General features: G+C 50.7%; 2 protein-coding genes across 5 annotated transcripts in view; one reads left to right on the top strand and one right to left on the bottom strand.

The window, feature by feature from the left end:
• POLR2F (RNA polymerase II, I and III subunit F) overlaps window positions 1–12,857 on the bottom strand; it is a 75,410-nt gene extending 62,553 nt beyond the window's left edge. The window contains exons 1-5 of one of the 3 annotated variants that reach the window (XM_036102212.2): window positions 12,668–12,825; window positions 11,009–11,078; window positions 7,789–7,919; window positions 3,255–3,326; window positions 2,574–2,752 (exon numbers count right to left, since the gene is read on the bottom strand). In XM_036102212.2, the coding sequence (XP_035958105.1) occupies window positions 2,662–2,752; window positions 3,255–3,326; window positions 7,789–7,919; window positions 11,009–11,078; window positions 12,668–12,687 (384 nt within the window). In that variant the 5' untranslated portion in view covers window positions 12,688–12,825 and the 3' untranslated portion in view covers window positions 2,574–2,661. Of the gene's footprint in view, window positions 1–2,573; window positions 2,753–3,254; window positions 3,327–6,857; window positions 6,976–7,788; window positions 7,920–11,008; window positions 11,079–12,667 lie in introns of those variants that run through there. The other 2 variants (XM_036102213.2, XM_078076614.1) reach the window with 2 other exon arrangements.
• An 8-nt stretch (window positions 12,858–12,865) lies between these two features.
• On the top strand, window positions 12,866–20,325 carry C6H22orf23 (chromosome 6 C22orf23 homolog). Of its 2 annotated transcripts, XM_036102210.2 has the most exons (7): window positions 12,867–13,032; window positions 13,346–13,457; window positions 14,262–14,324; window positions 18,065–18,247; window positions 18,871–19,002; window positions 19,200–19,300; window positions 19,473–20,325. In XM_036102210.2, the coding sequence occupies exons 2-7, from the start codon at window positions 13,355–13,357 to the stop codon at window positions 19,542–19,544; spliced, it is 654 nt and encodes a 217-aa protein (XP_035958103.1). In that variant the 5' UTR covers window positions 12,867–13,032; window positions 13,346–13,354; the 3' UTR covers window positions 19,545–20,325. The 2 variants fall into 2 exon arrangements, with proteins under 2 accessions (XP_077932741.1, XP_035958103.1); XM_078076615.1 differs by lacking the exon at window positions 14,262–14,324 and having other exon boundaries at window positions 12,866–13,032.
• The last annotated feature ends 241 nt before the right edge of the window (window positions 20,326–20,566 follow it).

The raw sequence follows: 20,566 nt of genomic DNA, 5'->3' as shown, positions 1-20,566 counted from the left end.
CACCAAGAACTAGCCCAGTCCCCCAGGCTGGCCACACTCCCATCTGGAAGCTGCGTCATGTGGGCTCTTCTGCCAACTTCAGCCACAACCACTGGCTCCCATGAAGCTTAGTGGTAACTACAAACCCCTGTTCTTATAGATATATCTGCTGCCAAGTCAGATCACCCCAAACTGTATAGAAACTATTTTCTGGTGTTTTCTTTCGTTGTGTTGTGGATAAAGGCAGGATTTTATACTGATTTTTAACAGATTTCATCTTGTTGCATTTGACCATTTTCCCACCTATACTCACTCTTGGAATTCTGAATCCAACTTACTGGCGCTCCTTCTGAGCTTTAAATATCTGCAAACTTGAATAACCTCATTCAAGTCACTAATAAAAAAGGTTGAAATGAAAAGAGACAGGCCCACATCCACAACTAAGTACTTCTCCATCATCAATTCTATTACCTACACTCTTAGGGAAAGACTGTCCAATCAATTTTGAATCTAACTATATCGCCACAAGTACAAACTTCTCCGTCATAGCAACATGGAAAGACTGCCTGATGACTTGCTAAAATCAAGATTCGCTGCATCTGTCGCATTCCTCCAACCTACCAGACCAGACCTACCAGACTACTAACCTTTGAGAAAAGGAAATTTGATTCATGTGGCAATATTCTTAGAAACTCTGCTAGCTCCTGGATCTCCTCTTTATTTACCTATGTGTTCTCAAATACGCAACAACCTATTCTAGAATTTTGTTAGGGATCAAGGAGTACTAACCTTAGGTGCTCCTAATTTTTACGACCCACCCATTCCCCTCTACTGCAAAGCAGGTTGTTAGTCCATTTCCAGGTGTTCACCGCTCCTGCTCTCAGTGGGGTTGTGGACACAGAGCCAGCAGGGCAGAAGGGAGGGGCTACATCAAGATGAAACCAACACCTCCAGGACCCTGCCTCTCAAGAGATGGAGATGGGGATATGGGAGGAGGTAAAATGGCCCCAGAGAGGACAAATGACCTTGGAGAAGTCGGAAGACCTGGCTTGTGCTGACCCCTTTAGACCTAAGGTTCTGGATGTGCTTGGGCCTCAGTAAGGCAGTGGTTCCATGTGTGGAGAGATGGGGCCAGGTGTTTCTGGAAAGGATTAAAGAGGCTGTGCCCAGGCCTAGCCAGCTGAGCAGCAAGGGACTGACTCCATGAAAGAGGAGCAGGATGGGAAGGGAGAGATGGGAGGAAAGCCACCCCTTTCTCCATCTCCCCCACACCCTATCCCCTAAGGGTTAACCCCCTACTCCCTCTCTCAGCCCCTTCTCTCTTCCCCCGCCCAAACCCCATCTCCCTTTAATCACATCTGATACTGAGCGGCCCAGCAGGAACAAAGAGACCATTTAGAGAATCGGGGCCGAGAAAGTGACCCCGCACTCCGGGGCGGCCGCCTGGACGCCAGCACAAAGGCGGCATTTCAGAGCTGGAATTTCAGCACCCTACTTGATTAAAGGACTCCACAGGCTTGGAGGAGGGAGGAAGGGGGTGCAGAGTCCACTGCTCCCTGGATTAACCCTTCTCCAGAGCTGCAGACACCCCTCCCACTCCTGGGGACACTTGTCACTCCCACTGTCCATGGTGCACCCACCCCAGAGGCCCTGCCTCTTGCAGAGGTCAGGCAAGCCCACTCCTCTTCTTCCTGGAAGGGAAGCCGGCAGCAGAATGGAGGTCAAGGCTGGAATATTCAGGGAGCCAACTTTGCCTCTATCTCTGTTGGTATCAATATACACCCTCTCCCTGTCCCCTCAAGGGAGGGAGGAAGCAATGGGATTGGTCTTACTGAGGGTTGGGTAAAGCAGGGTGAAGAGAGCAGGACCCAGAACCTAGGGCAGAGGAAGCGCCAGTCTCGACTTCATGTCACACCTGGAACCCGGGAGCCCTGTTTCCCTGCCCACCATCATCCCAGTCAAGGCCTTGGAGGGGCACGGGCCCTACACAGAAGGGAAAGGACATCCTGCAGAGGTGGGGAAGGAGACGGGATGGGTGTGGCAGACCAGAAGACCATGGAGGACAGCGGCCTAGGAGTGGGGACAGAGTGAGGACAGGTGTTCGGTCCTTGCTACAGCTGCTTCCTTGCCCAGCAGGGCTCTGCCTGGGGAGGGCGGGAGATCACTGCGTCCCCAAGCTTCCTGCTGGGGCACTAGCTCCTGAAAGGGGATCCGAGCCCACGATAAGAGGCTCGAGGCAGGTCCTCAGGAAACAATGGGTGGCTTGATGAGACCTGCTCTGTGATACTCCTGAGAAGGGAGAAGCCCCTGCAGCCAGTCCCCACTGGAAAGGAAATTGGGGGTTTCCGTGGCAACCAGCTCCCTGGGCACAAAGACTCGTCTGTCTGCTGGGAAGGCAGCTGAGGTGTCTCCCTGCAGCAGCCTTTGCGCTGGTGAGCGGGGAGATGGAGGGAGGGATGCGGGGGATCCACAAGGAGTAAGGCCCCTGGTGCTCCTCAGTGCCGACGGTCACAGCGCCACGCAAACGGCAGGCAGCGGGGCAGTAACAGGGAAGGAGCGAGTGGGCATCACAGAGAGCTGGAGGCAGAGCGGGGTGAAAGGTTGAACAGTTTATTATTTACATGTATAAAGAATGTGAAAATAGAAACTAGGATGAGGCACAGGCAGGAAGATGATTCCAGCTCAGTCGGTGATGATGAGCTCGTCTACCCCCCAGTCTTCATAGCTCCCATCTGGCAGGTAGCGGCGAATGATGATGGGGATCTTTCGGGCCCTGTGGCGGGGAGAAGTCACAAGTATATGAGGGTTGATGACCCCAGTTCTACAGCAGATGGGACAGACTGTGTGCACAATGCCAAGAAAGAGAAGTCCTAGCAGCATCCTTTTGGGACTATGAGGGCACTCTGTGGGCAAGAAATTACAATAAAAAGAAAGTTCCTGCATCCCTGAGTGTGGGACAGTGGGTCCAGAAAGGCTCTGCCATCCTATGGCTTAAGGGAGAAAGAGGAAGCGGGGAGGGATACTGGTAAAGCCAAGGGCAGCAGGAAGAGGGAGATTTCGACAGACAGGAGAGGACCGTGGCTCACTAAAGCCCTCCCCCTTCACCTTCCCCTCCCACCCCTCTTCGTAGTGGGCCTCCTGAACAAACTAAGGACCGACAGGAACAAGAATCACACCTCCCCAGCCAGGGATGTGGGGGTGGGGGTGTGCAGCAGAGAGGCCAAGGGATGCCTCCCAGGGCTCTGCAGCAGTGAACCACGGTCTGGGCGACTTACTTGAGCTCTTTCATGGCGATGAGCAAGGGATCTGTCTCCCCCTCCAGCTCCACCATCACAGGGGCACACATCCTGTAGGTATAGGGACACGTGTTGGGGGAGAAGGGCCCAGCAGGAAGACGGGGCGGGGGTGCTCACTTCACAAATAGGATCAGATCAGCACCCCAGTCCTCCCTGAGAAAGGTCACCTTCTAGGGAGGCAGGCAAGCGTGGGGGGTGGGAAGGGGTTCGGGGGCACTGCCGTAGTGACTATAAGCAAGTGGGAGCCAGAATACTGGATTTAAATTTTGCCTCCAGAGACACTGAATTTCTCTCCAAATCTCAGTATCCTCACTCAAAAATGGGAGACAAAGAGCCCTGACTTGCCTACAATGACATGAAAACACTACTGACTAACCTAGTCCCATATGCTGTTCTCAGCTCTTTCCATAGAGGATCTCATTTGAGGTGAGGACTGCTGTAATTTCCATTTTACTGAGGAGGAAACTAAGGAACAGAGAGATCAGTGATTTGCCCAAGCTCACAGAGCCAGTAAGTGGCAGAGCCCAGACTGGAATCCCATATGCTCCTACCCACTATGCTGTAACACCTCCCATTACTAAACTAAAGATCCATCAACTTGGGGGCGCCTGGGGGGCTCAGTCGTTAAGCGTCTGCCTTCGGCTCAGGTCATGATCCCAGGGTCCTGGGATCGAGTCCCGCATGGGGCTCCCTGCTCATCAGGGGGCCTGCTTCTCCCTCTCCCTCTGCCACTCCCCCTGCTTGTGCGTGCACTCTCTCTCTGTCAAATAAATAAATAAAATCTTTAGAAAATAAAAATAAAGATCCATAAACTTAAGAAAGGTACTGTGAACAGGACGCATGTAGGCTTTCGACGCTGGGCCATATGACATTCTTCTTGTCAGCTCCCTTGCTTGCCAAGGGCCTTCCACAGACTCCTGAGCCTGGCCCCCACAGCAGAGTATTCCAGCACAAAGGATTGGCCATGCAGAGGCTAGCTCTAACCCAACTCCTCAGGCCTGCCTCAGGGCCCAGCCAGCTCATTTTCCTCCTCTATCCAGGCAACACCCCTCAGGGTCTTGGTCTTCCAACCTCCACACAGGGCCTGTGGTCAGGTGCTCACCTCTTTACAACCCTTCCACGACACCCCACGGCCATCAGGCAGAACCCAGTCTGCTCACCTTTCTAGTAGCACCTTCTCATGTACTTGCCTATACTTATCCCACGTTCCCACCATACCAAACTCCCATGGTTCCCCGGACACACCCTGCTGGCTCCCTTCTGCATCCTCTTATAAGCTCTTCCTCTCCTTACAAGCCTGGGAGAGGCTCACATTTCTCTACTCTGGCAATCTCTGCCCTGGAAATCCCTACTCTGGCAATGCTCAGCGCCCTTCTCAATCTCCCTGTACTGTAGTTGCTTATTTGAAGTCTTCTGCATTAGACCATGAGCACCTGGTGGCCCGGGACCACACACCCTAATACAACACTCGGCCCGCAGCAGAGGCTCTCAAAATGAACAGGAGGAATGCCAATTCTAGGCCTACCTCCTCTAGGAAGCCACCATTCATGATTTCAACACAAGTTTACACGAATGGATCCCAAACCCGACAATCATCAGAATTACTAGGAGAACATGCTAAAAATACAGGCTCTCAGGTCCTGCTCCAGACTCTCTGAATAGAAATTCTAGTGAAGCCTGAGAACCTGCATTTGAAAGCTCACCAGGTGATTGTGATCATAGCCAGTCTGAAAGCCACCAGTTTACACAATGTAATTTACTAATTTTATTATTATTTTGATTTCTGTTACTCCCAAAAGCCTGAAAATTTCCCAGGGGCAGAGACCAAATGTTTAACTTTCCCCATATCCCCTCTCAAGTATTTAAATTTCCCCAAAATTTAAAGCTTTAAAGAATGTAGCGTACACCTTATTTTCCTGATCTGCGTACACCTTATTTCTTTCAAGATATAAATAATTTCCTGATCTGCGTACACCTTATTTCTTTCAAGATATAAATAATTCAAGTCCATTCATCCAGCCTTGTGCATACAATGTGGGAATCATGAGTGTGCCCTTGGGTATTTTGTCCTGCACCAGGGACCCCACAAACTTGGCAATGATCCTCAGGAAATGGCTGTGGTAAACATCAGCCGCCAGGTGGTGCTAATGAACCAGAGTGAGACTTCAAAAAAAATCCAAGAAATGTTTGTTCAGCACCTACAAGGTGCAGGGTCCCATGCCTGGTACTAGGTGACAAGATACAGCCCTGGCTGTCCGAGGGCCTACAGCAATCAGGGAACCACCAGACAGCGTCCTAGCCCTTACATAGAAGGAGCACAATAGACCCAACTAAGTTGAACCAAGCTTCTCTCTCAAAACAAAGCAGGACACTGGGACTTGGTAGTGTACTGAATGTCTGCCTCCCAACTTTTGAGTGCCCCACACTGCCCACCAAATGCACGCTGATCTTCTGAACTTGTCACTCAAGGCACCGGTGACATCTTTTCCAGCCTTCTCCAGCCCAGCTACTTGCCATTCCCCCACCACAATCCATGCCTTGCCTGCCCCTCCTTGTGCTGTCTCTGGCACCTGGTATACCCTCAAAACCACCGGCCTTTACCCATCCTGGGCTCTCCCAGGCACCCCTACAGTGACTCCCTTCCCTCCTTCCTCGTGCCTTCTTTAAAGCACAGCGCCCATCTGCTGTGGGTTCTGGTTCTTTGTGAGCCATCTCCCCCCAGCAGGCGGCGAACACCTGGAGGCCTGGGGGCCTGGGGCCATCTGTAGTCAGCTTCACCTCCGCAACAGGTGCAAGCACATTACCTCACTCAATGCTGAAAGACTTTAAGCTTGCAGAGAATCATTCACTTGTTTGAAAAATAATTTATAAGTTATTCTTTCTGCTGGATCATTTTTAGCCTGGACAAGCGCTGTCCACTGGAATGTTCTGCAATGATGGAAATGTCCTCTATCAGCACTATCCATTATGGAGCCCCTAGCCACATGTGGCTACTGAGCACCTGAAATGTGGCTAATTAGACTGAAAATCTGAACTTTTAGGGGCGCCTGGGTGGCTCAGTCGGTTGGGCATCTGCCTTAAGCTCGGGTCATGATCCCAGGGCCTGGGATCGAGCCCCGCATCAGGCTCCCTGCTCGGTGGGGAGCCTGCTTCTCCCTCTGCCTGCTGTTCCCTCTGCTTATGCTCGCTCTCTCATCTCTCTGACAAATAAATAAATAAAATCCTTAAAAAAAATTTTTACTTAACTTAAATGGCCACATGTAGCTAGTGGCTACCATAATTGATGGTACAGACCCAGAGGATCCTGACCTAAAAATTATCAAAATTATCATAGTGAGTGCAGCTCTAATTCCACCCAGACCAGCCAGGAGTACCACCAGGCTAGAGAGGTCTACTACTTTGAAGATGAGGAACAGTGTTGCCCACCCATAAAATCCTGTTCAAAGTGGATACGGTGGTCATCTTTACCCCGTAGGACTAGAGAGGATAAAGCCCAATGCTGTTTGAAAACAAAGAAGGAAACACAGATTAGAATCTCCTCCAGCATGCAGGACTCCACAGAGCTGACCCCAGCTTTTCTTTCTAGCCAATTTTCCACTATTCCCTACTTAAAGCACCCATTCCTCCAGATACCCACCATTTCTCACACCAGCTTATAAGATGTTTGGGGTGGGGGTTCATTTCCTCAGCCTGTGTTTCCCTGGGGAGGACATTCTATTAGAGTAACCAATAACACTTCTGCCCCTCTCTATCCCCCGACTCACTCCTCCCCAGGAAGGAGGAATAACTCCCAAGAGGAGATTCTGGGAGAAAAAGCTGTTACCTGTAGCCCAGCGTCGACAGTCCCTGCTTTCTCAAAGCCACCTGCCTACAAGGGAGGGTGTTTCCAGGTCTGTTCACCCCCAACCCTGGCTTGGCAGACACAGCTCCTGGGTGCCTGCACTGCCTATGGCTGACAGGGTGAATATGCAATCAGTGGACATTTTGATCTCTACCTGTCTACTGGCTAGTTCCTAAATCTTGTTATTCTTCACCTGGCTCCAAACCTGGGAAGAAAGGAAAGGTCTGATCTGCCTCTACGTGGAGGGGATCCCCACTCCTCGGGGCTGGCCACAGTCTACCTCGAGTCAAGAACCACCTTAAGCCAGACAGGTGCTGCCACAGCCCCCTTGACTAACCAGCCCACAAGGGTCTACGGCTCCCTGTATTCACACTTCTTTCTTTCTTTGTTTTGCTTCACTAACCTGACAGGCACTCGAGTTCTGTATTTTTATGTTCCTACTATACTGTTATTTGGCTTCTCAGATGGTCATGTTCTATTTCTCCCATTGGATCACAAACTCCCTGAGGGCAGGAATCTAATATAGTGCCTGGCACACAGAGACAGCACCAGCCTTGTTTAGCACGTGAGAGCAGGGAGAGTGTTTTCAGGTGTCTGCTGGGCCACATCAATAGCTCGGAAGCTCACCATGGCCTGACCGATGGAAAAGATCATGAAGGGGCATACACTCACGCGATCTGGAGGGCACGGGTGCCGAGTACACGTGCTCGCTCATACTTCGTCATATACGGTGTGGTGATTCGCTTCTGGTTGGCCTGTGGTCGCTCTCCAGAGGGGAGGATCTCAACATTCTCCTGGCCCTCCTGGACACCAAGACAGAAAAGACGGAAAGTCTCAGGGAGTATGTTCTGGGTTGCGGGGGAGGATGATGATGACAACGATGACAATCACCGCTACCACGATCGCTTATTACATCCAGTGCTCACGCTGCTGTAGTTAGTGACACCTCATTTAGTCCTCACAGTAACGTTACACGGTACGGGTGACAGTGCCCATTTCAGAGGCTCAGAGTGGAAGCTAACTTGGCCAAAGTCTCAGACCTAGTGAAAGAGAAGAACCATGATTGGGATTCCAGAGCCAGCTGCCTCACCCAGAAGAGAGAAGCAGACAGCCTGGAGATGGGGTGGTCCCAGAACATTAGCTGTATGCAAAGTCCTTGAGCACAGACAACAAATCTCTCTAAGGAGGCAAGGAGAAAGCACTCCATCTTTCAGACAGGTAACTGAATCAATAGGTCAAGTGGCTAAAAAGTCAAAGTGACGGCAGAAATATACACACATTCACATGCATTCAACAATTACCTATCAAGCATTTGTCATGTGCCAAACATCATAATAATGGGTGATAAGACAGCAAGCTAAGCATTTCTGCTCTCAAAGAATTCAGTCAGAGGGGCGCCTGGGTGGCTCAGTTGGTTAGGTGACTGCCTTCAGCTCAGGTCATGATCCCGGGGTCCTGGGATCGATCGGGCTCCCTGCTCGGCGGGAGGCCTGCTTCTCCCTCTCCCACTCCCCCTGTTTGTGTTACCTCTCTCACTGTCTCTCCCTCTCTGTCAATTAAATAAATAAAATCTTTAAAAAAAAAAAAAAAAGAATTCAGTCAGGAGAGGAGACGTGCGTAAACAAAACAGCAGGTACTACACAAAGGGATGCAAGTGTGCAACAAAATTAACAAGAAGCTGGGGGTTAGAAAGACAATCCAGAGATGAGACTTGAGCTACTTAAGAAGAATGAGTAGGAGCTGCCAAGCCAATGAGGAAGAGAAGGGCATTCTTGGCAGGCCAAGTTGCATGCATAAAAGCACAGGGGTGGGAGAGAATGTACTAGTTGTGAAGTATGATTAGAGCAAAAGGTGAGCACAGCGTTTTAGGCAGGAGAGTAAATTCTATAATAAATAATTAGGGGCACTTGGCTGGTTTGGTGGGTAGAGCATGTGACTTTTGATCCTGGGGTCGTGAGTTAGAGCCCCACGTTGGGTGTAGAGATTACTAAAATAAATAGATAAACTTTTAAAAACAACAAAGAATTAAGTCAACAAATATTGAGTGCTTACTGCATGTCAGATAGTGTTCTAAGTGCTTGAAATAGAAGAGTAGGACAAATAAAAATTCTTTCCCCTATAGAGCTGATGTTATGAGAAGAGATAACAAACAAAATTAACAAGTAAAATATGTAGTATAAAAACAAAATAAAAAATAAGTAAAATTAAAAACAAACAGAAAAAAAGACAGGGAGTGCCAGGATGGGGTGTTGGAGGAGGGGGAGCACATTGCCACTTTAAATAAGATGGTCAGGGAAGCCTCACTGAGGGGACACTTGGACAAAGGCCTGAAGGAGGTGAGCAGTAGGTGATGTGCATATTTACAGGAAAAGCATTCCTGTAAGAGGGAACCGGGTAATCAAAGATCCTGAGCAGGAGTGACCTGGCAGGGACAGCAAGGAGAGATGAGAAAGCAGGTGGCCAGAGCATGGAGAACCTTGTACTTCTGTTTGGCACTTACTCTGTATAAGATGGGAAACCCCTGGATGAGGGTTCTAAATAGAGGAGAGACACAATTTGACTTAAGATTTAAAGGTATCCCGACACCTGGGTGGCTCAGTCGGTTAAGCATTTGCCTTAAGCTCAGGTCATGATCTCAGGATCCTGGGATAGAGTCCTGCATCAGGCTCCCTGCTCAGCGGGGAGCCTGCTTCTCCCTCTCCCTCTGCCTCTCCCCCCTGCTCGTGCACATGCGCTCTCTCTCTCTCAAATAAATAAAATCTTTTAAAAAAAGTAGGTATCCCTATGGATGTTCTGTTGAGAATATTCTGCAGAGCGCAAGGGCAGAAGCAAACCCTCTAGGAAGACCAGTAGTAATCCATCAGGTAAGAGAGACCACTCTGGCAGCAGAATGGCAAATCAAGCAGCATAGCAGGAGAATGAAGGCAGGAAAACCAGTAACACATTTCCACAACAAAGTGAGTGAAAAGCAATGAAGACCTAAAGCAGGCTGAAGCACTAAGAATGGAGAAACAGAACCAGGGCCGGACCATGTGTGGGAAGCAGAATCAACAGAATAGGGATGGTAGGGCACCAGGAGGATGGGGAGGAGGTTTCTGACTCAGTGAATAGGTACCTGAGAATGCCATGCAGAAAGAGAAAAACCAAAAAGGGCGGCTTTGGCTTCCAAGCCTAAAAAAATTGAGGGATCGTTCACTTTATGGGAGCCATAAAGCAGTTCTTCCTCCATCAGTCACAGGACAGAAAGCTCTATGTCTTTCATGAAGTTAGCAACCCATCCACCTGGTTACACAAGCCAGAAACCTGGGGGTCGCCTTTGTCATTTCCCACTTTCTTAGCTCCGTATCCAATCCACCAAAATATGTTTCATCCATTTTCTCATCACCTACATTATGAGCACCCAAGTCCAAGCCACAGGTCTCTCACCTGGATGGAGAGACTCTAATGGTCTCTTTTACTCCTGCTCCGTCCCAACTCACTCGTCACGCTGGGGCCAGAATGCCCTTTCTAAAGTGTAAACTGTATCGTGCCACTCTCTGCCTCAACACTTGCTGGTGGCTTCCAGTGCCTTTAGGCTAGAAAATCCTGCCTGATGTGGGCCCTTACCTCTCCAGCTTTATCCCAGGTCACTCCCCCGCTTGGCTCCTTACATAAACCCTGCCCACTGGGCACCTAGTACATAATAAACATTCAACATATGCTTGCTAAATGAATGATAATATTTCACCCATCAGCAAACCAACTGCCCCAAAAGCCACAGGTTATGGCCCACCCTGTAGGACTTTTTCACTACTCAGTACTGGAACACTGCTCACTCATTCAGGCAATTATCACCGACGCTTATTTGGCAGCTTGGGCTGCAGAGGAAGGGAGCCCACAGCTAAATACTCACCTCCTCGGCATTCTCCAAGTCACCTAGCCCTTCATCCTCCTCCACATCATCAAAGTCGTCACCATCAAAACTGTATAAGAAGAAGGGATCAGTTAGTTGGAGCATCACACTAGAATCAAAGAAAGAAGAGATCTCTGTCTCATCCGATATGTAGAAAGGGCTCAATAATAAATAACTAGTTAATGAGCGAATCAAACTTCTGTTCCATTTTACTCCTTCATCCATACCCCATCAGCCCACAAATTTTGCTAGGACTCATTCATTCACCGTCACTGTTTCCCTCTCTAGTGGATCATTCCCATCAACGTATAAACATGTAGTTATTTCACCATCTTAAAAAAAAAACAGGGGTGCCTGGCTGGCTCAGTCAGTTAAGCGTTTGACTCTTGGTTTCGGTTCAGGTCATGATCTCAGGGTCGAGGGATGGAACCCTATGTGGAGCTCTGCGCTCAACACAGAGTCTGCTTAAGATTCTCTCTCCCTCTCTCTCTCTCTGCCCTTCCCCACCTCTCTCTCGCTCTCTCTCAAATAATCTTTAAAAACAAGCAAACAAACAAAATTTACTTCTCTTATACCTCCCAGGGCCCTAGTTCCATCCTTCTCTTAGAAGCAAAATTCATGAGAGATGCCCACCTTCCCTGTCTCCAATTCCTCTCTTCCCATTCTGTCATAATCTCACTCCAGTAAGACCTTCACCTCCACAGTTCCTGCAAAACCACTCTTCTCAAGTTCATTCACGACTGCCACGTTGCTAAATCCAATCGACAATTCTTGTTCTCATTTAGCTTGATCTATCAATTGGCACACTAGACCACTCCCCCACTCCCCCCCCCCACTCAATATACTCTCCTCACTTGAGTGCAAGGCCTCCTCTCTCTTGGGGTTCCCCACCTCACTGGCTGCTCCATCTCGGTCTCCTCTGCTGGTTTCCCCTCTTTTCCCACGAGTACTCAATGCTAGAATGCTCTAACAACTCGATCACCAGCCATCTACTCTTCCCTACTAACACTCCCCTGGTGATCTCACCTGATTCTTAGTTTTGACTAATATGCTTATGCTGATGATTCCACTATTTTTACCTTCAGAAGAGACTCTCCTCCGATCCCGCACATCCGGAAATCTTCGCGCCCTAGCTTCGAAATCAATCCAGAATTCAAAACCACTTGTCACCACGGCTACTAGCGTCACCCCAGTCCAAGCCACTACCTTCTTTCACCGAGATTACTGCAACCCTTCCAGACCTTTACCACCTCCGGGTCTCACCACACTCTCCCCTGGATGACTTCGATACTACACACTTCTACCGCGTACTCTCACACGAGCCCGTACTATCTGTTTCTGGGCCTGTCCCCTCTCCGGTGAGCAGGGACTATGCCGGATTCACCTCAGTACTCCCATTACAAAACACACAGCCCGGCCCGCTCGAAGTCTGCTGAAAGACCTTTTTCACTGCTCCTCTCTGGACCCTCGAGTCGGGCCTTTCCGTGCCCAGCCTCCTGCGGGTCTCTGCTCCTGGCTCCCCGCCCTTCCCTCTCCAGTCCCCCCGAGCCCCCTCAGCACCCACAGTCCCCTCAGACACTGCCCCTCGAGCCTGGCTCCGCAGCCTGCTTCGGCCCAGGCTCCCGCTTCACCCGCTCTTTCCGAAGCCCCCGCACTCACTTGTCCTCGTTGTCTGACATGACGCCCGCACCGACGCGACGCGGCTCTGAGCCCAAGACCCGCGCGGAGACCCGCAAACAGCTTGCCTGCGCCCCGCGCGGCGCCTCGCGTACTCTGCGCCTGCGCCGTGACCCAGAGGCAAGTACTTCCGGGAGGCAAGCCGGAGCCCTAACTGTGCGCACGCGCCGAGAGGCGTGTGCCCGTTACCATGGTAGCCAGAGCAGCTGGCGGCGGCTCTGGTCGCCGAGATCTGCCAGTATTTGTGCGGGGCCCAGGCGCGGTGCCGCTGCGGAGCTGTGGTTACGGTCTCCCGAGCCCAGCCGCTCTCTGTGGCGGGGGACAGCCAGCCGGGGTCCTACTTTAGGGTGAGGTTTCAATTTTGGCGTATCCCCCAACGGGCCCTGTCCGGACCACTGCTATCCTAACGCCCCCTTCCTCCAGAGACGCTTCCCTGCCGCAGGCGTCGGGACAGGATGAGGTCTCCGTTCGTGTGTGTGGGTCTGCCTGTGTATCTGTTCGGGGTAGGAGGATAGGGCACTGTCGCGAAATTGACGGCGACGTCACGATTCTCCTGTGGCTCCAACCCCGCTCCCAGACTTTGGGTGGCGTTGTGGGGTGCGCGAGCAGAGATTGGACCTGGGAGACGGGGGTTGTGCCATTGCGTTTTTCCCTCCTCAGAGCCTTCCCATGGCTTCCCAGGAAAGGGTGGAGGCAGTGACCAAAGGAACAGAGTTCTGGCGCTGCCCCAAGCCGGCCACTTACACCCCGGGGACCTGCGAGCTGCTCAGAGGTCAGTGTGTTTAAAGGACAGAAGAGTGGTGGTAACAGTTACCCTCTGTTTTCCCCTACATGACCTGTGGCTTAGCAATTGCTATTGTCATTTTATAGATAAAAAGCCTGGGGTTCAGAAAAGTTCAGGGATCCTACAACTTGCAAGTGGCCAAAAGTCAAAGAAATTAGAATTTTAAAGAGATGGGCTCCTGTGCATCCCTTAGACCACACTTTCAATTCCCCCAGGAACCTTATCTCCTCCCCACCCACCACCACCACAGTGGAACCAACGGTTCCCTTTCACACCACCAAATACCTTTTCCTTCAATGGACAACACAACCTGTAGTCAGATATTTAGTTGTCTCCCATTGGATTAATATTCATCTACCCCTCTAGACCATGAACTCCATCAGGGCAGGGATTTTGCCTGTTTGGGCTCACAGCTGTAGCTCCAGCCCCTGGCACATGCTTAATAAATACTGTCCATTCATTCATTCACTCAACAACAGCAAAAATTTTAAACCTACTTCATGTGCTTTAGACATTGTTCTAAGTGCTGAGGACACAGCAGTTAAAAAAAAAAAAAGGAAAACAGCAAAAATTCTTTGTCTCGTGGAGCTAATATTCTAGTAGGAAGGGGACAATAAATAAGTAAAATATATAGAATTTTGATGGTAGTAAGTGCTCCAGAAAAAAGCGAGAGAAGGAGTACTCAGGTGCAGAATGGGGTTGGGGGTGATACAGTTTTACGCTGGAATAGGGTGAGATGAAGGGCTCTGCCTGCCACCCAGGAGACCTCATAGAGGTGCTTCATCTTTGCAGTGATGATGAAGGAATCCAAGCTGACTAACTTCCAACAGCGCCACATCATGGACACCATGAAAAGTAAGAGGCAGTCCAGAGGCTTCCTGGGCAGAGGGACCCTGGACCACACTTTTAATCCTCTTCCATATTAAGGGGTAGGGAAGGGACCTCATTTAAAAAGACCAAAGAAGGGGCGCCTGGGTGGCTCAGTTGGTTGAGTGTCTGACTCTTGGTTTAGGCTCAGGTCGTGATCTCATAGACTGTGAGATTGAGCCCATGAGGGCTCCCACCCAACGGGGAATCAGCTTGAAGGATTCTCTCCCTCTGCCCCTTCTCCTATGCTCTCTCTCTCTCGCCCATTCTCTCTCTAAAAATAAATAAATCTTTAAAAAAAACAATAAAAAATTAAAATACCAAAAAAAAAATTGAGGAGTATTTCTGATCCCTGCTCCTGGGGAATTGACCTTTTAGGACTTTTGCTTCTTTCCAGGACATGGGTCCTAGCACAACAACAAGCCTCTTGCAGTCTATCTCTGGCCAGCCTTCCGAGAGATCACAGCCCAATCGAGACATCCTGCCCAGCCAAAATAGTCTCCGCATGGTCATGTCTGCCATCTGTCCCTTCCTGTTATACACATACCACATGAGGTCTCTGGAGGAAAGGACTGTGTGTGTGTCTTACTCATATTTTGATTCAGTCACAGCTTAACTAGCAGAAACAAAACAATTGGCAGAATTCCAACATAGGAAGAGCGTGCAAAGGCTTCCCACAGCTCACCTCTGGCCACCCACCGTATTAGTTATTTTGAAGAAAATCCAAAAAGTGGAAGGACGTGAGTGCGAGAGGAAGGTGCTCTCCGAGATCTTGAACACTACCTTCCTGAGATGTAACTGAATCCGCACTTAATGGATCAGAACAGAGACCTGGGAAGTGGCCTTGAAGAGAATGTCAGAATCTTCTCTACTGAGTCTACCAGAAGTGATGGCCTTAGGTGCCGAAGGATGTGCTTATGGGAGGACACCCTGAGCAGCCACAGGAGCCAAGGGGAGGGAGAACCAGAGAGGCAAAGATGGGCAGTACGTGTCCAGCAGTGGCCAGGGCAGGCTCTGCCATGCCAGCACAGGGGTCAGATCCTCCTCGTTGGGGACAAGGACAACTCAGGCTGTCAGAGCCCGGAGCCGTAGCACATCCCCATCCCATCACTCCATCTCTGCACTCAGCAGTCCACAAATAATCTGGTGCCCACTGCCGCATGACTACAAAGAGAAGGTGCTAGAAATTCCAATAAAAGTAAATTCCAGGAGACCAAGGACTATGTCTGCCTTGTTCACCCCAGTACCCCCAGTGCCCAGGTGCTGGATATTTACTAAAGGACTGATTTGATTAGTGGGGAAACCAAGGTAAGGAACGGGTTTGCTGGACAGTTTTACTCTCCTAAGTTTGCTTTTTCTTATTTATTTATTTATAAAGATTTATTTATTTATTTTAGAGAGAATGGGAGGAGGGGCAGAGGGAGAGGGAGGAATCTCCACGCTCAGAACAGAGCCCCACACGGGGCTCAATCCCAAGACCCTGAGATCACGACCTGAGCCAAAACCGAGCATCAGACTCTTAGGCAACTGCACCACCCAGGTGCCCCCTTAGTTTTCTTTTTTAAAAACTTGCCTCCAAGCATTGGTGTTGAGACAGCTTTCTTCTAGAATCCCCTCTCTTTTTTTCTCCTCTTAACCAAATGCTACTTGTTGCTTTGCGACTTCATTTGGATTCCGTTGCAAGCCACAAATGCCTCTCCTTCACCTGAACTCCCAGAATTACTTGGGCTGTAATCATCTGCTGAGGATGGGCCAGAGGAAGTAGCACTTGGCCCTGGGCAGGCGGACATAGGGCGTGGAGGGAGCGGGAGGGACATTCTAGGAAGTATAACATCTCTTCAAAGAAGAGCAGGAAAGGTGTGGTGGGGCTCTAGGTAGAGGCTCTGGGAAGGGGAGGGTTAGTGGGATGTAACGGTGACTCCATGCTTCCAGGCCCTCAGGACAGACACCTCGGAACCATCCTTGACTCCTCTCTTTCTTTTTTTTTTTTTTAAAGATTTTATTTATTTATTCATAAGAGACAGAGAGAGGGGGGCACCTGGGTGGCTCAGATGGTTGAGCGTCTGCCTTCGGCTCAGGTCATGATCCCAGGGTCCTGGGATCGAGTCCCACATCGGGCTCCCTGCTCCTTGGGAGCCTGATTCTCCCTCTGCCTCTCTCTCTCTCTCTGTCTCTCATGAATAAATAAATAAAATCTTAAAAAAAAAAAAAAAAAGAGAGAAAGGGAGAGGGAGAAGCAGGCTCCCCGCTGAGCAGGGAGCCCGATGTGGGACTCGATCCCAGGACCCTGGGATCATGACCTGAGCGGAAGGCAGACGCTCAACCATCTGAGCCACCCAGGTGCCCGACTCCTCTCTTTCTCCCAGACCCCACATCCAACCCATCTGCGTGGGTCGGCTTGCCCTTCAAACCATATCCTGACTCTGACCACCTCTGCCCTTGGCCCCCACACCGTATTTTCATCAGCAGCCAAAGGACCATGTAACTTCTCTGCTCAGAACCCTCTGATGGCTTCCCACCTCAAAGTAAAAGTCAGTCTTTCCAGAGGCCTACAAGGCCCTATACTTCTCTTGCCCTCCCTGACCTCTGACTTCTACTCCCACTATCCCCCGTCTTGCTCACCCCATTCCCGGCACCCTAGCCTCCTGGCTGTTGCTCAGACCCTCAAGGCACATTACCACCTCACAGCCTTTGCTCTAGCTGTTCCTTCTGCCTGGGATGCTCTTCCCCAAAGTATCTGCACAGCAGAGCTCCTCACCTTTGGGGTCTTCTCTCCAAGGTTACCCTCTTCATGAGGCCTTCCCTGCCTATCCTATGTCAAATTGTAAATCCTGCTCTGACATACTCTGTTCCATCCCTGTACTGTCACAATCTATGTATTTTACATAATCATCACGCACACCCCTCCAACCCCAAATGTAAGTTCCCTGAGGGCAGGACTTTGTCTTACTTTACTACTTTACCCCCAGTGTCCGGGGCCTGGCACAGAGCAGATGCTCAGTATGTCTTTGCTGAGTGGATGATACAAGGTCGGAAAAGTAGAAGAGGTAGATGGGAACCAGATCAAAACAATGGGTGGGGCCTGCTCTGAGCTGGGCTTGGGGCGATTGAGAGGGACTGGTGTGTATTACCATCCAAACCATCCCTCCCTGCCTGTGGACCAAGCAGGTTTTAGGAATCCATCTATAGAAATAAAAGCACCAGTATAGAGGGTTGATGCACAAGAATGTTTATTGCAGCATTGTTTGAAGTAGTAAAAAAAAAAAAAAAAAGAAGAAGGAAACAGCTTGAATTTCTGAGATTAGGAGACTAGTTGAATAAAATAAATAATGTGTCCATTCTAAGAACTAGTATATAGCTATAAAAAATAAGTTATATATAAATGGAGTGATCTGGAAGGTTGTCCATGATAAATTGTTAAGTGAAGGGTCTATTACTGAATATAATACAGTATGATCCAGTGTTTGAAACACGAAGGTCATATACACACATATATCTTTGAACATGTTTGTATTAACATCAGAGAGTCTGGAACAAGACCACCAAATTCTACCAATTGCTCGTTGTGGGGTGGGGGTGGGGGTGGGGGATCAGAGGGCAGAAGGGAAGACTTCTATACTCTTTGACTTGTAGCAAGGCAGTATCACTTTTATAAATTAACAAAAGACAACACAACCCAGGTGGCTTCCCACCCCCAACCGCGCCTCACCCGAACCTTCCTGCCCCAGGAGGAGACACTCTGCCCCTACGGTGCAGCCCAACATCCAGCCAGAGGGTCTTGCCTTCCAAACAGCCAGCCTCAGCCGTCTACCTGCCTCCCATCCTGGCGGCCCGGCCCCACCTCCGGCCTGCCAGCTTGTGCCAAGCCCGCGGGGCCTACAGCCGGGAACCATTCAGGCCTCAAGCCCCCCGTAAGTGAGAGGGCCTCGAGAGCCCCGATTCCCCCTCCCTCCCCGAGGGGGCCAGTGAATTCTCATGCTGTGTATACTCATGTGCTTGAACCTTGGCACTTGTTAGCTTGGGGTGTTCAGGGTACGGGGGAAACCAGTCAGGTGATCCTTTTTTGTTTTTTTAGAACTCAGTAATGATTAACTGGAGTCCATCCGTCCCTGAGGAACGTTTGGCTGTCAGGTCTCACGGCCACTGCTCTTTTAAGGTCACACAGTCGCTCCAATCCAGAGCTCCTCTGCATGCCAGCCTCCTCCACGGAGCCTTTGTCCCCCTCCCTACTGGGTGTCCGATGTGACTCGGCCCCGACCCGCCGACAGCTCCCTGCAGCCTCGGTACCCAGGCTGCCATCACGGCAGTCACGTTTTCTTAGCCTCGCTCTGCACCCGAGCCGCGTGTGGATTCTGACTTCCATTCCCCCAGCCCTTCCCCTTCCTGCCTGTCTTGACACAAGCTCAGGGGCGCCCAGGGTAGAAGGCGCCCGGTTTGCGGAAGCCCGCTCCGTGTGGCCCGGGGGCCCTGGAGCAAGCATGCGATGAAGGGGGAGCCCTGCCTGCCTTAATGAGGCCGTTTCTGGGCCCTACAGGAGATCTGGAGAAAGAGAAGCGAAGACTCCAAAATATTTTTGCCACTGGGAAGGACTCAGAGGAACGGAAAAGAAAGCCCCCTCCGGTGCAACAGGAGGACTCGGCCCCTGAGCCGGACCGCTTTGAAGAATGTAAGCCACTGAAGGGCCACTTATGCTGGGGTGGGGGGTGTGGAGGGGCCCACAACCTGCGGCCAGAGTGAGAAACACTGGCCACAGAACTGCTTCCTCTCCCCACGAGAGGCAACCTGTTGCCCCCACCACCCATCCCAGGAGCCTGCTGGCCCCCTACTGCCCTGTACACGGACGGCCCTTCTCCCCCCGTCTAGTGGTAAAGGAAATCCAGGAGAGGAAAGAATTCCTGGCTGGCATGGAGGCACTGGGGCAGGGCAGACAGTACCGAGGGATCATCCTTGCTGAGATCTCCCAGGTAGGAGAAGCAACAGGGAAGGGGCGGGGGAGGGTCGGCCATGAGTGCGCAGCGGAGACTGAGTGGACAGGGCAGCTGCGGCCCAGGTCTGGGAGTCCACTCCAGCCTCACATCAGCAGCGGCTCCTCAAGTTCCCTCCCTGAGCCCCAGCTTTCCCTGATGCCTTTTGCAGAAGCTACGGGAAATGGAAGACATTGACCGCAAGAGGAGTGAGGACCTTGGGAAGGCTCTTGCCACCCCTTGATCTGTCTCCAGAGACAGGGGCAGAGTAGCTCATCCTGGACCACTGGAGCCCACCCCCTGGCCAAGCAGAGTCACCCCCCGGTCAGCCCACCTACCCTGGCCTTCAGCCACATCAAATGGTCATGCAGCACTACCCTGGCCTAGGGGACCCTGGGCACACACGGCACCCTAGAAAATGGGCCAATCTCAGGGAATGAGCTGGTTCTCCTCAAGACTCTGCCCAGGGAGCCTGGGTCAGCTGAGCTGCTGAGACCCACAGTCACAGACACAGACACGCACACCACACACACACACAATCACACACACGACTTCGTCTTTTCTCGGGGAAAAAGCCCATACACAGTGAAGGCAAGGCCCAATCTCACCATTTTGGGTGTGTGTCCGAGGGCATCCAATGGGCCTCTTCCTCCCCCCGCCCCCAACACCCACTGTGTGTCCTACATGTTTTCAGAACTTCGGAATGAATACGATTCCTTCCTTCCTACTTGCCTTAGGACCTACTTATTTGACTTCTTACAGCCTTAGGCAAATGTTTAACCACATGATTAATTGGCCAGTAAGACACATTTAACATAGGTCATTACATACACTGTTTTGTTTTCAGAAGGATAGACTTATTTGTTCAAGGAGTTAGAATTTTTCAAGCACAGATGTTTTTTAGCTGTTTGCATATCTCAAGTGGAAATGAGAACCAACACTTCTTGAACACCCCAAGGCCGGGCACTGTGTCGGGCTGAATTTCACTTGGTTCATTCTCTCAATAAAACCCTCCGATGACGGTTCGCTCTCCTGTGTGAAATCTGAGGCTCCCCAAGACACTGTCACTAAGGTCATTCAACTGGCAAGGAGCCCACTCAGGGTTAAAAGTTAGTTCTCGGGCTTTCCACGAACCCCCCAGCCCACAGAAACACAAAGGCGGGAGAGAGTTAGACCAAAAGAGCGTGGCTTTGGAGCTCCAATCCCAGCCTGTGCCCTGGGAGGCTGAGCAGCACCACAGCCTCAGCTCCGACTGCTCATGGGCGA

This window comes from Halichoerus grypus, chromosome 6, assembly GCF_964656455.1.
Source record: "Halichoerus grypus chromosome 6, mHalGry1.hap1.1, whole genome shotgun sequence".
Classification (NCBI taxonomy): domain Eukaryota; kingdom Metazoa; phylum Chordata; class Mammalia; order Carnivora; family Phocidae; genus Halichoerus; species Halichoerus grypus.
Note: the sequence above shows the minus strand (reverse complement) of the source record. Positions and strands in the feature narration are given on the sequence as shown.

Bases quoted from the DNA above. Each gene is read 5' to 3' on its own strand.
- C6H22orf23 (XM_036102210.2), top strand. From the start codon at position 13,355: ATGGCTTCCCAGGAAAGGGTGGAGGCAGTGACCAAAGGAACAGAGTTC. The intron at 18,248-18,870 runs GTAAGTGAGAGG...TGGGCCCTACAG, and splicing joins ATTCAGGCCTCAAGCCCCCC to GAGATCTGGAGAAAGAGAAG. The intron at 19,301-19,472 runs GTAGGAGAAGCA...TGCCTTTTGCAG, and splicing joins TCCTTGCTGAGATCTCCCAG to AAGCTACGGGAAATGGAAGA.